The 14,773-nt window shown below is 42.8% G+C and overlaps 1 protein-coding gene across 1 annotated transcript in view; it reads right to left on the bottom strand.

Annotated features, from left to right (window-relative positions):
• The window catches only part of LOC149186749 (threonine--tRNA ligase, chloroplastic/mitochondrial 2-like), a 217,327-nt gene extending 202,797 nt beyond the window's left edge, over positions 1-14,530 (bottom strand). The window contains exons 1-2 of the mRNA XM_089411117.1: positions 14,052-14,530; positions 13,720-13,969 (exon numbers count right to left, since the gene is read on the bottom strand). Of these exons, the coding sequence (XP_089267243.1) occupies positions 13,720-13,969; positions 14,052-14,152 (351 nt within the window). The 5' untranslated portion in view covers positions 14,153-14,530. The remainder of the gene's footprint in view (positions 1-13,719; positions 13,970-14,051) is intronic.
• Positions 14,531-14,773: the final 243 nt, after the last annotated feature.

Here is a 14,773-nt window from a genome sequence, read left to right as displayed (position 1 = left end):
ATAGTTATGCAAGTAGCCTTCCAGCCACTTGTTAACTATCTCCGTCTGCCCATCTGTCTGTGGGTGATAACTGGTACTCGGTTTCAACTCCGTCCCCACCAACCAAAAAAGTTCCTGCCAAAACCCACCCATGAAACGGCTGTCCTTGTCACTGATGATGGTCTTAGGAAGACCATGTAGCCTGAAGACCTCTCTAAAGAATAGCTCGGCCACCTGCGTTGCTGTGTAGTGTGCGGATATGGCGAAAAAATGTGTGTACTTTGTCAGTCGATCAACGACGACAAAGATACAATCCTTGCCCTGTACCATGGGCAACCCTGTGATGAAGTCCATCGAAATACACTCCCATTTCCCCTCCGGAATGGGAAGAGGTTGCAATAATCCTGCGGGATGGCTCATCTCCCCCTTGTTCCTCTGGCAAATATCGCACTCCCGGATATGCTAGAGCACGTCTTCCTTGAGGCCCTTCCATGAGAACCTCTCTCTAATGGCCCTGTAGGTTTTGGTAAACCCCTGATGGCCGGCCAAGGGTGAATCATGTGATGCCTGAAGTATCTTCTTCTTGAGCTGAGATCTCTCAGTCAAGAAGATCCGGTCCCTTGGTAGATGATCTCATCGACCACCCTATACCTGTCATCCACCACCTGCCCATCCAGAACCTCACATGCAAATCTGTCCTTGGAGTATTCTACTAAGAGTCGAGCCCTCCAGTCTGTGTCCAAGCTCATAAGAGACAACGTGGTTGGTCTACGTGAAAGGGCATCTGCTACCATGTTGTTCTTACCCTTGACAATGTCAAAGTCATCCACTTGGATCTCACTGATCCACTTCTACTGCCTCTCCTGTAGCTATTTCTGCTCCAAAAAGAACCTGAGGTTGTTGTGAACAGTCCTCACCCTAAACCTGTTACCCACTAAATACTGCCGAAACTTGGCCAATGCATGCATAATGGCCAACATCTGCTTGTCGTATATAGAATACAACCTCTCGTGCGGAAGGAGCTTCCGTCTCTCAAAGGCTATAGGGTGACCTCCCTGCATCAACACTGCGCCAATCCCCTCTCCTGACACATCACACTCCAAAACAAATGGCTACGAAAAATCTGGCAATGCAAGCACTAGGCAGCTGCTCATAACCTCCTTGAGCCTGTCAAAGGCTCGCTGCGCTGTATCCGACCAACTAAATGCCCCCTTCCTCGTCAAATCTGTCAGGGGTGCAGCAAGCTGTGAGAAACTCTAGACGAACTTCTAGTAGTAAGTACAAATGCCAATGAATCCCCGAAGTTCTGTCACGTTCCTCGGCTCTGGCCAATCTCTAATGGCCCTGATCTTCTCCTCGTGGACTTTCACTCCGTCCACCCCTATGATGTGTCCCATGTACAACATCTCCGTCAACCCAAACTCACACTTGGAGAGCTTGGCATAGAACTGCTACTCCTCCAAGATGCACAACACTGTCTCAATGTGCTGGAGATGCTCCTCCCAAGTCCTGTTGTAAATGAGGATATCATCAAAGAACACCAACACAAACTTCCTTAAGTGACTGCGAAAGATGTGATTCATGCAGGACTGGAATGTAGCTGGGGCGTTGGTTAGCCCAAAGGGCATCACCAAAAACTCAAAGTGCCCATAGTGACACCTGAAGGCGGTCTTGGGAATGTAGTGCTCCCTCACGCGAATCTGATGGTACCCAGAACTCAAATCAATCTTTGAGAAGAACCATGCTCCTCTCAATTCATCGATCCTGGGTATGGGGTACCTGTTCTTCAAGGTCTTCTTGTTCAGGGCCCTGTAGTCAATGCACATCCTCAATGTGCCGTCCTTCTTCTTCACCAATACCACGGAAGAAGCAAAAGGACTTGTGCTCGGCCAAATGTGCCCAAGAGCCAGCAACTCCTGAATGGCCCGCTCAATCTCATCCCGATAGGCCTTGGGATTCCTATAGGTGGTAGTAATCACTGCCTGTATGCCCTGCTCAAGCTCAATGGTGTGCTCAAATCCCCGATCCGGTGGTTGTCCCAGCGGAATCTCCCCAAACACTGTGGCATACTGGTCAAGGATGCATTGTATCTCTGGGTGCACCGTCTGCCCTATAGTCCCTACCTCTGATGCACGCAGCTCCACTACCCACTCTATGTCTCCCTTCCGGAAGACTGCCTCCATCCGATGAGCCGAAACAGCCTAAGGCGGATATGTGTGTTGTCCCCGTATCTTCTCATGCCTCCCTGTCTTCTCATCATCCCACTCCATCTCTAGGGTCTTCCAATCTGTCGTGACCTTCCCTAGAGTGATGAGCCACTGGACACCCAGTATCATGGTTGTGTCCGGAATATCGACCACGAAAAAGTGGTCAGTCAGTGTGTAGGTGCCCATCGTCACTGATAACTCTGGTACATAACGAGCACACACCATGGTCTGATCTCGTGGAAACAAAACTAAAATCCATCGAAGCTCTCTGTCTGTATACCTCTCCACTCAACCATCTGTGCATCGATGAAGTTGTGGGTTGCCCCACTGTCAACCAAAATTGATACTCGCTGGCCACGTACTGTCCCCTATACGCGTAGCGTCAAATACTTGGGAACTCCTCGCAATGTTGCAAGGGCCCCTCCGGTAGGTGCAAAAGCTGCACCACCTACTGCTGGCGGTGGAGGTGGCGAATGACCTTGCACAGCATGACTATCTCCTACCTCCACATCATCCTCCTCATCCTCTTCCCCGCTGCTCTCGGAGAAGACCTCAATAAAATGTTCTTTGCCAGCAGCACATCTATGTCTTGGTGCTCACGGCTCCTGACAGGTAAAGCACAACCGCTTCTTCTTCAGCTCCCTCCTGGCATCATTGTCAATCTGTGCTCGTCTTGGTTTCCCCTTTGGAGGCAAAATCCTCACATCCTTCCCCTTAGCTTGGAAAGTTTGTCTCTGGGGGTAAGGTGTCCGGGTCCTGGGTAAGACATCCTGTAAGTCCCGGGTCTTGCTAAAAGCATCCTGGAGTGTGGCTGGTCTAATGGATCGGACTCAACCCCGAAGTGGCTCTGCTAACCCCTCAACATACATGTAGATCCTCCGTGCCACGGATAGATCTGGCACCATCACTGAAACCCTCATGAAATCTGCAATGTAGGTCTCTGGGCTTCCGGTCTGTTTGAGCCTCGTCAGCTCAACAAAATGCTGCTCTAGATCCCTCCGGTCAAACCTCTCTATCAATCTCCTGGTGAACTCGGCATATGTCGTCACTGTGGAGTGTCCGAGTGTAATCATCCCATGGAACCACCAATCCTGGGCCTCACCATCCAAATGTAATGTTGCCACCTTGATGGCCTCTGTCTCCGACACCTGGTTAAGCTGGAAATAGATGTCCAGCTTCACCCAAGACTTTGCCGAACTGTTTGATGAACCATCAAACGTAGGCAAGTGGAATCTGCTAGCTGTGTGGTGGGTGTCTCCATCATGATAATGCTGGTATCCTTTGTGATGGTCGCAGGGTCTACTATCCCGCTGGAGCTGAACAAAGTCTCTGAATGAGAGAGCATCCCTGAACTCCTGCCCATAGGCCTAGTACTCGGTGTCATAGACTGCTAGCTCCACAGGCTGGGCCAGATCTATGCTCTGATACCACTGTAATATCCCTTTTAGGAATATCCCTCGAACACAAGCAAACTCGAACCAGAAAAACACACAAGTGGTATAGTAGCTGAGAAGCTCACAGAGATAAAAATAACAGTAGTGCAATATACAATAACGCATACACGGAATATAGCAGATACTCAAGAAATGCAGAGAGAAATGCTAAGCCATTTTATTATGCTGAGTAATGGACAGAGTACAAAGGTGATTAGAAAGATAGCACCTCGACTTGCACAAGGCAAGTGAAGAAATACACTCAAAACGGAAGAAAATGGCCTCTCTCTGAACTGCGTCCAAGCTGCCAGAGAACTGTTGTGCTGCTACAGTGAGGATTTGGGGTTGTTCCCCTCCACAGAAAATGCTGAAACTCTGGAATCGGCCTCTGCTCAATAAACCCAGAAAAACCCAGAAAGCTTTTCTGAAACAGCTGACCCCCGAAAATCACCCCCTTGAGGATCTACGTTGTCCCTCAAGGCTCTGTGCTGCCACTGAAGTAAACCCTCCAAGACTCTGCCCGAAACTCTACCAAAATCCTCCAATATGCAAGGGTTGATCCCTTGCTCAATCTCCCAGCTCAAATCCTCCACATAAACCCAATCCGGAACTCCTACCAGAAGGAACTGCGTCTTCCTCTCTCAAGACTGCGCAATCATCACAATGCCCAGTTCCTCCTCAACTCCAAAATCAATCCTCCTGCAAAAGACTGATGAAACTACCTTACCCGAGTAGGCACTCGAAGTCCCCCGGGACTAAGGGTGAGATCTCCGAACAGAGACACTCGATGCACTAAACAGTGATGCAGACAAGCTAAACAGCCAGCGTGCTCTAAGTCGAAGTGACCAGCTCAAATGCACATAATCGAATGCCAAAATGAGGAGGCTCCTCTCTCCTTTATAGCATTTGCCTTTCTCAAAACCCTAAGGCCCACCTCCACCAACATAGCCATCTCTTACCATGTGCACTTCTCCATCTGCCAATCCTTCCAAGTGTCTGCGTGGGCCCCTTTCTCTATGTGGTCCTATGGCCCCCTTGGCTCCCCTTTAAGTTACTACGTTGTGCTACTAGGGAGTGACTTTATTCTAAAAGTGAGTTAGGTCCCCCTTTCCTCACCTTTTTATTTATAAATAACTATAGAAGGCAAAATTGAGCAAAATCGAATATTCTAATTAGCCATGGCTAATTAGGAATATTACAGTTGTTGCCTCTCCGAAACTGGAAATTCCTGTGGAATCTTTGTTGCTACTGCTGCAGCTACACCTGCATCCCTTCTGGCTCAAACTTCTGTCCCTTGCTCGATCTCTCTAACTGGATAGCTCGATCTGCCAAGGAACTTGCAGTACTTATGTGTGTATCTCCAACCCCATCAACCTCCTCTTATAAGCTCTCGTTGGCTCACCAATGGTCATGATTAGATCTCCATCAACGGCTAAGATCATCTCTAAGTCAATCCATGTGAGTTTCTAGAGAAATCTCACCTTTCTCATTTAATTCCTGTTAATTAATCATTTTTCCTAAGTTAGACCAGGAAATATTTATTTATTGATTAATTAACTTAATTGAGCCATCTCTAGGTGTTTTCTCCTTAAACTTTTTTTGGGTTCTGGAGATCTTGTGTCCTTAGTCTCTTTGACCAAATTTGAGACTAGAACATTTGTTTGATGCTACAAAAACTAACACTCCTTAGTGAGGAAGGTGTTCTCTCTCACTCTGTCTCCATAATATCCTCGATACAGGTTGCTAATGTCTAACAACTATGACAATCTGCCACTGCACACCAAGCCACTTCGCAACTATGATTCATCTACCATTATGTAGTTGAACCATCCCTGCATCAGCGTTGTCGCTGACACTACACTGTACACCCTGTACTGCTGCCAACGCTGCTCTGTGTTGCAACTACGCTCATGTTGTTGTTGTTGCAGCAACTACTACAACTGAGTACTCTGAATCAATTGTGTCCCTCTGATGACTCTGCATCTGTCTCTTGAGTCTCTCACTGCTACTATCCACTGAGTAATTGTCTGCGCTGCAACTACTTTGTGCTCCTCAGCATCTAACTGTAACTACTACTACAACTGACCCTTCGGATTTGTCTGCACCATTTGACACTGATCCATCTGCTAGTGAAAATTGTGGGCCCCTGTAGCAAGGGTAATGATCCAAGAAGAAACACCCGCCCGATGTAGTCGTCCTTGGAACCCGCCCAAATCTCTGCAACTTTGGTGACTAAAGTTCAATGTCACCCCACATCTCTCCTGGAGGTATAGCTGCATACATTGTGAACTCATCCTCTAACCTGGAAGACAAATTGTCGATCTCCACCGAAGTTGTTGCCTACTCATGCTTCTCCTTCTTCTCCTTCTTCCTCTTCGAACACTGGGTACTGTAGTGACCAAACTCACCATACCTGAAGCAGTTGACCTTCGACAGATCCTTCTTGTTCTTCTCTCCTCCCTGTGAGCCTTGTCCCTGACTAGGACCTTTCCTTGCCTTCCCCTTTGATGCTAGGGCTATGTTCTCTTCCTTCACACCCTTTGGTCCTTTACTGTTGCTACCACTAATACTGCTCTTCACGAGAGCAAGCCTCATCTCCTCCTGCGTAAAATCTACCCACCATCTATCCCAAGCTGGTAGGTTGCCTCGTCCAATGATGCCTTAAACGAAAGTACCCGACTCTAGAGTGAAACCATTGAGAGTTGTACGCACCAGTTTACTCTCTTGAGGTGTTTCTCCTACTACAGCAAGCTCATCTCAGACATCCTGAATCCTAGTGAGATAAGGAGTCATGCCTTCACCCTTATTCATCCTGGTGAGCCTCAACTTCTCCTTCAAGAACATCTTACGATTCTCAGAAAGATTCTGAAAAAGCTCGGCAACTACATCCCACATTTCTTTGTTGTATTCTTGGCCACTGAGTGTGAGACTATGTGATATCGAACGCCATCAAGGATCAATCGTTTTGCCTTGGCCATCTCCTTATAGTAGTTCTCTAGCTATTGTGAGTCTATAGGTATGGCCATAGCTCTCTCTGCATACATCTTCAGACCATGCTCATCCTAAGTCACCAGGTTCGAGTTCGAGTTCGAGTTCGAGGACCATGAAATTCGAATAAAGTTCGGCAACTAAAATTTTGTCGATAAAATTCGACATATAGAAATTCGAAAAAAAAATGTATATTAAAGATAGATATGCATATGAGAAATGGTATGGCAGCAAGTCCTGTGAGCAACCATTCATAACTGTTTTTTAAAGATAGATTGGCATAAAAAAATATACAAAAACAGTTTCCCAGTAGGGGACCCCTTGTATGCTAAGATATTTAATTAATGAACAGCAGATATGAAGGGCAGAAATTTCTTTGTGTGCATGCATAAGATTGGCTCAATTTGTTTCTGTTGTTCTATATTTTATAAACAAGGTTTCCAAACTCAAATTAAAAAAAAAAAGCTAAGAGTTGACACACAACAATGAGCAATTTCCATATGACACATGACACATGAATACAATTATACATCCACTAACACATACAAATATATATTCTTTTGGCAGTTCAATGAAAAACTCTGCATTATAATTTATAAGATACAAAGACAGTTTAAACTTTAAACTTTAAAGTAGCTTGGCAGTTTTAGAAAATTGTTCATGCAAAAACTAAACTAGAAATCTAAAACAGGAACACAAGTTTTATTCTTGATGTTCCTGTTGCCCACTTGTTATATCAAAAAGTTCTACGTCATCAAGAGCAGTATGAGATGTGAACCCGCTAGATGCTTCAGCGCCAGATTCATCAATGAATTCCCTGTCAGTGTTTATGTCACTATCAATGTACAAATCAGCATCATCCATTGTTGCATTTGGAACAGGATCGATCCACGGAGTAGAAGAATTGGATGACCCTTTAGCCACATTCTTCAATGCCAACTGCAAATTACTACGAACATAAACAAGATCTTCTAATTTTCCAGATGACAGTCTATTTCTTTTTTTGGAATGAATGTGGTCAAAGGAACTCCAATTCCTTTCACATGCTGATGCACTTGTTCCCTGGCTTAAGATACGAATTGCAAAAGTTTGCAATTCTGGTGCCCCTGAACCATAAAATTCCCACCATAGTGCTGGATCACTTCTGCTCCTATCATACTTTGCTGATTTTGTTCCAAATAATCCTTCTTCTAACCTGTATGCTCTCAACTGACTTCTGATCAAACCTGCAATCTCTGGATCTGGATTTAGCTTCTCAATAGATTGGATAAGTCCATTCATGATTTCTTCGTCCCTATGTCTTGGTAACCCAAACAATCTAGGGTCCAAATAGCATGCTGCTGCATGTAATGGACTATGCATCATCTTCCATCTATGATCAATTAAATCCCATATCTCCTTGTAATCAGCTTCCACATTATCAAAAGCAGTTGCAATGGCCTCTTTGCAACGATCAAGGCTTTCATAAACAAAACCCATACAAGGTTTGTCACCATCAACCATGCGGAGCACATTAACAATTGGGCCACAAATTTTTAAAACCTTGTTTGCATTTTCCCAAAAGCCATTATTGAGCACTATTTGTTCAACATTTTTCCCCTTAGTTTCTTTTGAGAGGGTAAATCTCTCCCACTCAGTGTTGCAAAAAACAGCTCTTAGGCTCGCTTTTTCCTCAACAACTCTTTTCAGAGTAATATAAAAAGTGGCAAACCTTGTATCACAAGGCCTCAACAACTCTTTTGATGCATTCTTCCTGTATATGCTCAAAGTGAGACGATGGTTGATGATGAAGTTTGAAATTGATTTGGCTCTTCGGATTGTTTCATTGACCCAAGGAAATTTGGCTAAGTCATGCAACATTAAATCCAAGCAATGAGCTGCACAAGGGGTCCAATAAATCTACCCATATTTTTCCATAATCAGCTTCCCTGCACCAACACAATTTGATGCATTATCTGTAACAACATGGACAACATTTTCCACCCCAACCTCTTGAATCGCTTCATCCAAAATTCCAAAAATAAATTTTGATGTCTTCACTCGATCCATTGCATTCACTGCCTTCAAGAAAAGTACCCCTTGAGGACAATAAACAAGCACATTGATCAATGGGCGATGACACAAATCTGACCAACCATCACTCAAAATTGTGCATCCTGTAAGCTTCCAGGACTCTTTAATATCAGCCAATTTTCCTGTCACTCTGTCTTTCGCTCTCTTTAGCAAAGTTGTCCTTAAAGCTTCAGATCCAGGAGGAACATAGCCCTTCCCAAAATCAATGGCCTTTTTAATTACATTTTTAAAATATGGACTCCTCGCCACATTAAAGGGAATTGCACATGCATAAAAATACTCAGCAACAGCATCATCAACTTCCTGTTTCTCAACAGGTTTCTAGAATTGATTTAATGTTTTCGGCCCACCTGTTTTTGCTTGAGGAGCTGTAGAACTTGATCCACCAATGTTTGAAACTGAATCAATGGTGTTGGAGGAAGACATGGCAATCTCCCTCTCAATTCGCTGCCTCTTATTCACCCTTTTCTGCCTTTGCATCTGTGAACTGGAATGGTCTTTCTCCACTTTGGCTTTTTGTTCATCAGTGATCTTAGTGCAGGCTTCAACACCACCTCCACTTCCATTGCTAATACCGAGAAGGTGATCCACTGCTCTAGTCAAAGTGCCAGTGAAATTATGTCCACACAGCTGACATGAAAGATTAAAACCATCTTTTTGGATAAAATTCCAAGCTACAGCAGTTGATTTTGGGGGTGCCATTGGAATTTAGAAGTCTGAAATGTCTGGCACTGCAATGTCTGAAATGCCTGCAATTTTTTTTGAAATTACATTTTCGTTAGTCATGAGAACTCCTTTATTTGGTTGTAAACTTGTAACTTACAGACTACAGTTGTACAGGTACTGTTGTGTTTCTTGATGGTTCTGATTCTTCTATTTTTCTTGTAATTCTAAAAATATTTTTATATGTTTTTGTACCCTGCCATTTACCCATCGTGTTCAAATTCTGGCTTTTCAAAAATTTGGCAGATCTGTATTTTGATCTGGTAATATAGAGGAAAGGTTGTCTGGTTTTCAATATGAGTAATAAAGAGTGGAAATGAATCGGAACCTTGAGAGTAAGCATTCAATTTGTGCACAGTGCACACAGGTTTGCAGACAGGCAATGGTTGTAAAATTGTAAAGCAAATGTTCATGATCAAACTGTGACAGCCTACAGGCTGACAGCAAACATATTGCAAGATTAACAAGTCACTTCTACACAGAAATATAAACCGACCCGAACCACCTCAGATAAGGAAATGGCAGCCTATATTTTTGTTTTAAATCGAAAGATGTCTTTGTGATACAAACAGGTCCTGAATTTGAATAAGATGGCAGAAGTCAGAACCATTGGAGGATGACTTATTCACAAGAATAATTTTTAAGCATAACTTTTGTAATGTTTTTGTACTGACATACTAAGCCAACAATATCATTTGATTGTTTTAAGTTTTAACTAACAGTACCATTGAAACAGCAACGTGACAACACTTGTCTATCAGAAGAAAAGTTAGGACCCTCCACACATTCAATCAGAGATGGAAATGCATAGAGAGTGGATCTGCAACTGCACATGCACATGCACAGTGGAGTGGCCTGCAGTGCAAGTGTGGATTGAGGATGAGAATTTATGAGAAAAAGGTGATGATTTTTCCCATTGTTTCCACCGCAACTGCCACCTATACGGTATACCATCTAATTTATCAGTAAAATACAGTGAAAACTAAGATTTGATATGATTTATTTGTTTTTAAATGCAAGGATGGTTCCCTCTCTGACATATCTGGGTTGTCCATCTACGTTACTTAATAAGCTGATAATCCCTAGCTACTGTTGTTAATATCATTAAATAAAGAGATTGAAAAGGCCCCATTTTTTATAGCGACAAATGGTTGAGAATCGTGCATAAGATTTACTTTTTGAAACTCTGTTATGCTCAGACTCTGTATAATGAAACTCTGTATATTCTCAAACTCTATATATGCTCAGACGATGGTTGATGATGAAGTATAGGACATAAAGGAAGGGATTAGACTTATTTGAAGATCCGTTGTATTTGAAGCACATCGTTTCCATGCAAACCACGTTATAACTTATAATGATGATTCATGAATTGCTCAAGGACAACTCTACCTGAAGGCTGTAGACTCACGCGGCAGTGGGCACGCCTGCAGTTTTCTCGGCCTGCAGTTTTGCACCCTCGGGCCTCCAGCACTTGCCCGGACTCCGCACCAAAGGCTCTGCCCTTTAAACTTAGCCCAGACCAACGCACCAAAGGTTCAAAGCCCTTACGTATCGCCTATCGGTATGGAGACTGGACAGCGTTCTGAAGCTTCAGATCCAGGAGTCGGTATGGAGACTGGTAAACACAAGCCCTTACAAGTCGTGACTGGAGACTGGAGTATGGAGTCTGCTGAGTCTGGACCGCCGGCGCCAATGAAATGAAACCCAAACAATGGAACAATGAAACCCAAACAGGAACAATAAAACCCGCGGGCGCGCGAAAAAAAAAAAAAAAAAAAAAAAAAAAAAAAAAAAAAAAAAAAAAAAAAAAAAAAAACGAATTTAATGCAACTGTAGGCGAATTTCATGCGATTTTGTTCGAAAAAAAATCGAATTCGACTTGAAATTCGAGTTCGCCATTAAATTCGGCGAACTCGAACGAATATGTTCGTTTGCCATTGAAAATCGCCGAATTTCGAATTTAATGGTTGAAATTCGACGACTCTGGTGACTTAGGTTCCACCTATTTGCTTTGAGGAAATTCAACTTAGTCCCTTGAGAGGTTTGATTTGACTAGAAGGTTCAACTTGGTCATTTGAAGGAATAATTTGTCTTCTAATGGCTACTTTCTTGGTCTATTACTCAACTTCTTGGTCCACGAAGTCTCCAACGGCTACTTAGACCACCCAACGGCTAATTGACTTCACCAGTGGCTAGTTTGAATTGAATTTTCGCCTTTACTAACTCAACTTGACCACCTACCAATTGGATCTTCAATGTCCTTGAGTATCTAACAATTCTAACACCTGGGTTTGGCCAAATCGACCATGATCTAAACTGGCTCTCTCTTGGAATCTTCATATCTTGCCTAATGTTCCTACATCATCACCTACTCTGTGATGTCATTTGTGATTTGTGTTGGTCCCATAACGACTTGAGGAATCTTGGAAATTTGACACATTGATATTGTTCCACTAGCTTTGCTGATTATTTTTTATGTAATGCATGCATCATTCTACCCAACGCTACTCCTATTCTGTGATCTAGAATCTTGTTTGACCTATTGACCAAGTTTGACCAAACTATAACTAGCCACTGCCACCTCTGATTAGAAAAATTGAATTTGGCATGGACTCCTCTCATTAAACTGAAGAAGCTAAGACCAAGTTGATTTTTTTACCATCGAAACCACTTTGCATTAGGAATCATGTATTACCTTGGGAAAAGTGAAAAGTTGTCAAAATGAAATTGCCATGCATAAGAGCTATCTGAGAGATACTACACCAAAGCTAAGGCCACCTATAGAGTCAATAGACTCTAACCATGTGGTAAAGACATAAGTGCACCTTGACACAGGCTGGACTGACCCATACACCGTCGATCACCCCTACAAAAGCAAGTTCCTATAAAACCATGAGTCCTCAAGTAAGCTCAGCTAAGGCCCTTCAATCCTTTACAGGACAAGAACCCAAAATGAACTACGATGGACCAACCATGGTCCAACCAAGGCAACAAGATAGAGACACTAAGAACAAGACATAGGCCTGGGATACCTAATAAAAACCTCACATAGTTGTTACAATGCTTTGACTTGTGACCTTGGACTTACAATGATGGTGATAAATGCAGCAAAATTTTGGTATGCACCCCTGCTGAAATGTGGGGTAACAGTGACCAAAAAATTTGCTGCTAGTTTGCTGATGAAATCAATACAATATGCTACAAAGTGGGACTTCGATTGTTATCGAAGTTATTTGAAACAAAAGTACAGTTTCATCAGCTCAACGTGTTGCAGACTCCTGCTTTGTTCTCAAGGTTCCGTCTGATTTTTCAGCATCCAATTCAGGATGCATCTCTTTATGGGGTAACGGAACTCTAAAGGAACTCTTACAGCGCATCAAAAACGTAGTTCCTATTTGGCCTCTTTTCTATTACAAAGGAAAAAGCATCCAAATAATCAGAAATCAGTTGGTTGTTTTGAAGTTAGTAGTTTTCCTATTGTTCATTTTCCAGTTCTCTATTAGTTCTAGTTTGGAGATCATCTGGTGAGCTGCAGAACAAGGGCCCACTCTTGTAGCATGCAACTGGATGCCTTACCTTCTTTACATGTAACTGTACATTAGCATCTCTAAGCTCTGAATACTGTTATTTCCATTTCTGAAATCGTTTCTGGTTATGAATTTTCTTACTTACTATTGTGTAATTAATAAGATTCTATTCTTGCAATTTATTTTTTGTTGGTTACATAACTTAGTTAGATACTGCTGTAAGATTGAGTTGATCGGGTGAGACTCAAGAGCTCACAAGGTGCAGAAGTATTAGGCTGCCCTTGACAGAGTCTGGTCGAGGAACTCGTCAATAGATTAGTTGTTGATTTTTAATTAACTCTTGCATGATTGGTATAACTAATCAAAGGGGTACGCTGCAAGGGTGCTGCCAGGCCTTCCTTTTTGCAAGATTTCCTGTGTTCCCTTACTACATCGACTAGTTGCACTCTTCAGTCATTAACTCAACATTCCCCAAACTCATTAGCATTCCCAGGCTAGCCAATTACTGCAATTAGTGACAGTGCAGGTGTTTTATAAAAGTGTTATGTTCTCAGATCGATAAATTTAAGTGTTCTCCGGTGTTCTTGGGTGAATTAATCCCAAGTGTTGTTGTGGGTCGTCAACAGACATGGTAGATTTTCAGAACCCCGTTTTGCAAGTACTAAATTTTTTATTACATTCAACCATAACAGAGAAATAATTTGAGAGGAAAACTTTTATAATAGATTTTGAAGCTTTGCGGGGTCTAGTCAAGCTGATGCATTAAAGAACAGTAGCTGATCATACCGTGTGGCGAATGCAAAGAAGCGTCTTAGAGCTCTCGTTAGTAGGCAAAACAATCGACTTAAAGTCATCGTCCGCTTGAATCTTAGGCGCAGCTTCCTGAGGTACCGCCAGCGAGGCAAAAGCTGCGACCCTTTTAGGCCTTATACGGTCACCTTTCAAATTCCTAGACCCGTATGGGTTTTCCAAAACCACTCCGCTGTGGCAGCGGGATCCTACCCACGCTGACGATTTTGAATTCAAAAGCATTTTCCTGAACAATGGATTCGATTGTTCAGTATGTGTTTTTAAGCTTTTTCAATGGGAGACGGGCCAAATTAATGTTTTGAAGTTACCTGCTGAGATTCGAACTCCGGGCAAATGCCGGATGGTATAGAATCGATGTGACCGCGGCCATTCTATGGACCCTGTGAACTGAGGTCGATGTAAACTCCATTATAGTTTATAGATTAGACTGCTATGAGAACCAGCATTTAACTGAAAGGGGGATGATTATGGTGTATGCAGGATGTTTAAGAGTATATACTGTGGAGTCTCTGTGTCTATAATCTGCTCTGCATTGCTATGGGTGTTGTGCTGGAACAGACGAGCGGGTTGGGTGGCTGACAATGCATGATATTCATGGTAAATTGGCAAATAGTGCGGCTCGTTTGTGAGTGTGAAAGGATCCATAACGAAAACGCCACGTGGATGAACTCAGCCTCCACAGCATATCCATCCACGACTGGTTTTACTCTGTATGCCCCCATCCGTTCAAATTCGACGAGGTTGTCTCAACCTCCGTGATCAAAACTAGACCCATTCCCGCACTCATCGGTATGCTTCGATCGCTAAACAAATTTAAATATGTGAGATTACTCTTTTATTTAAGAAAGAAAACAAATATTAATAAATTTTGAGGAAAACAATTGGAAAATAATATCAATTTAAATTTGATTTAAAATGTGGAAAATCAATATTTAAACTATTTATTTATTAGATATTATTTTGGGATTCAACTGCGTTAAGTATGTCATTCATCTATGACCATTTCCATGAGAAGTAGTTGTAACTGACT

This window comes from Pinus tabuliformis, chromosome 3_1 (assembly GCF_031772625.1).
Source record: "Pinus tabuliformis cultivar Carrire ecotype Pingquan chromosome 3_1, CPIR1, whole genome shotgun sequence".
In the NCBI taxonomy this organism is placed as follows: Eukaryota; Viridiplantae; Streptophyta; class Pinopsida; order Pinales; family Pinaceae; genus Pinus; species Pinus tabuliformis.
The sequence above is the reverse complement of the archived record's forward strand: the minus strand, read 5'-3'. Positions and strand labels throughout refer to the sequence as shown.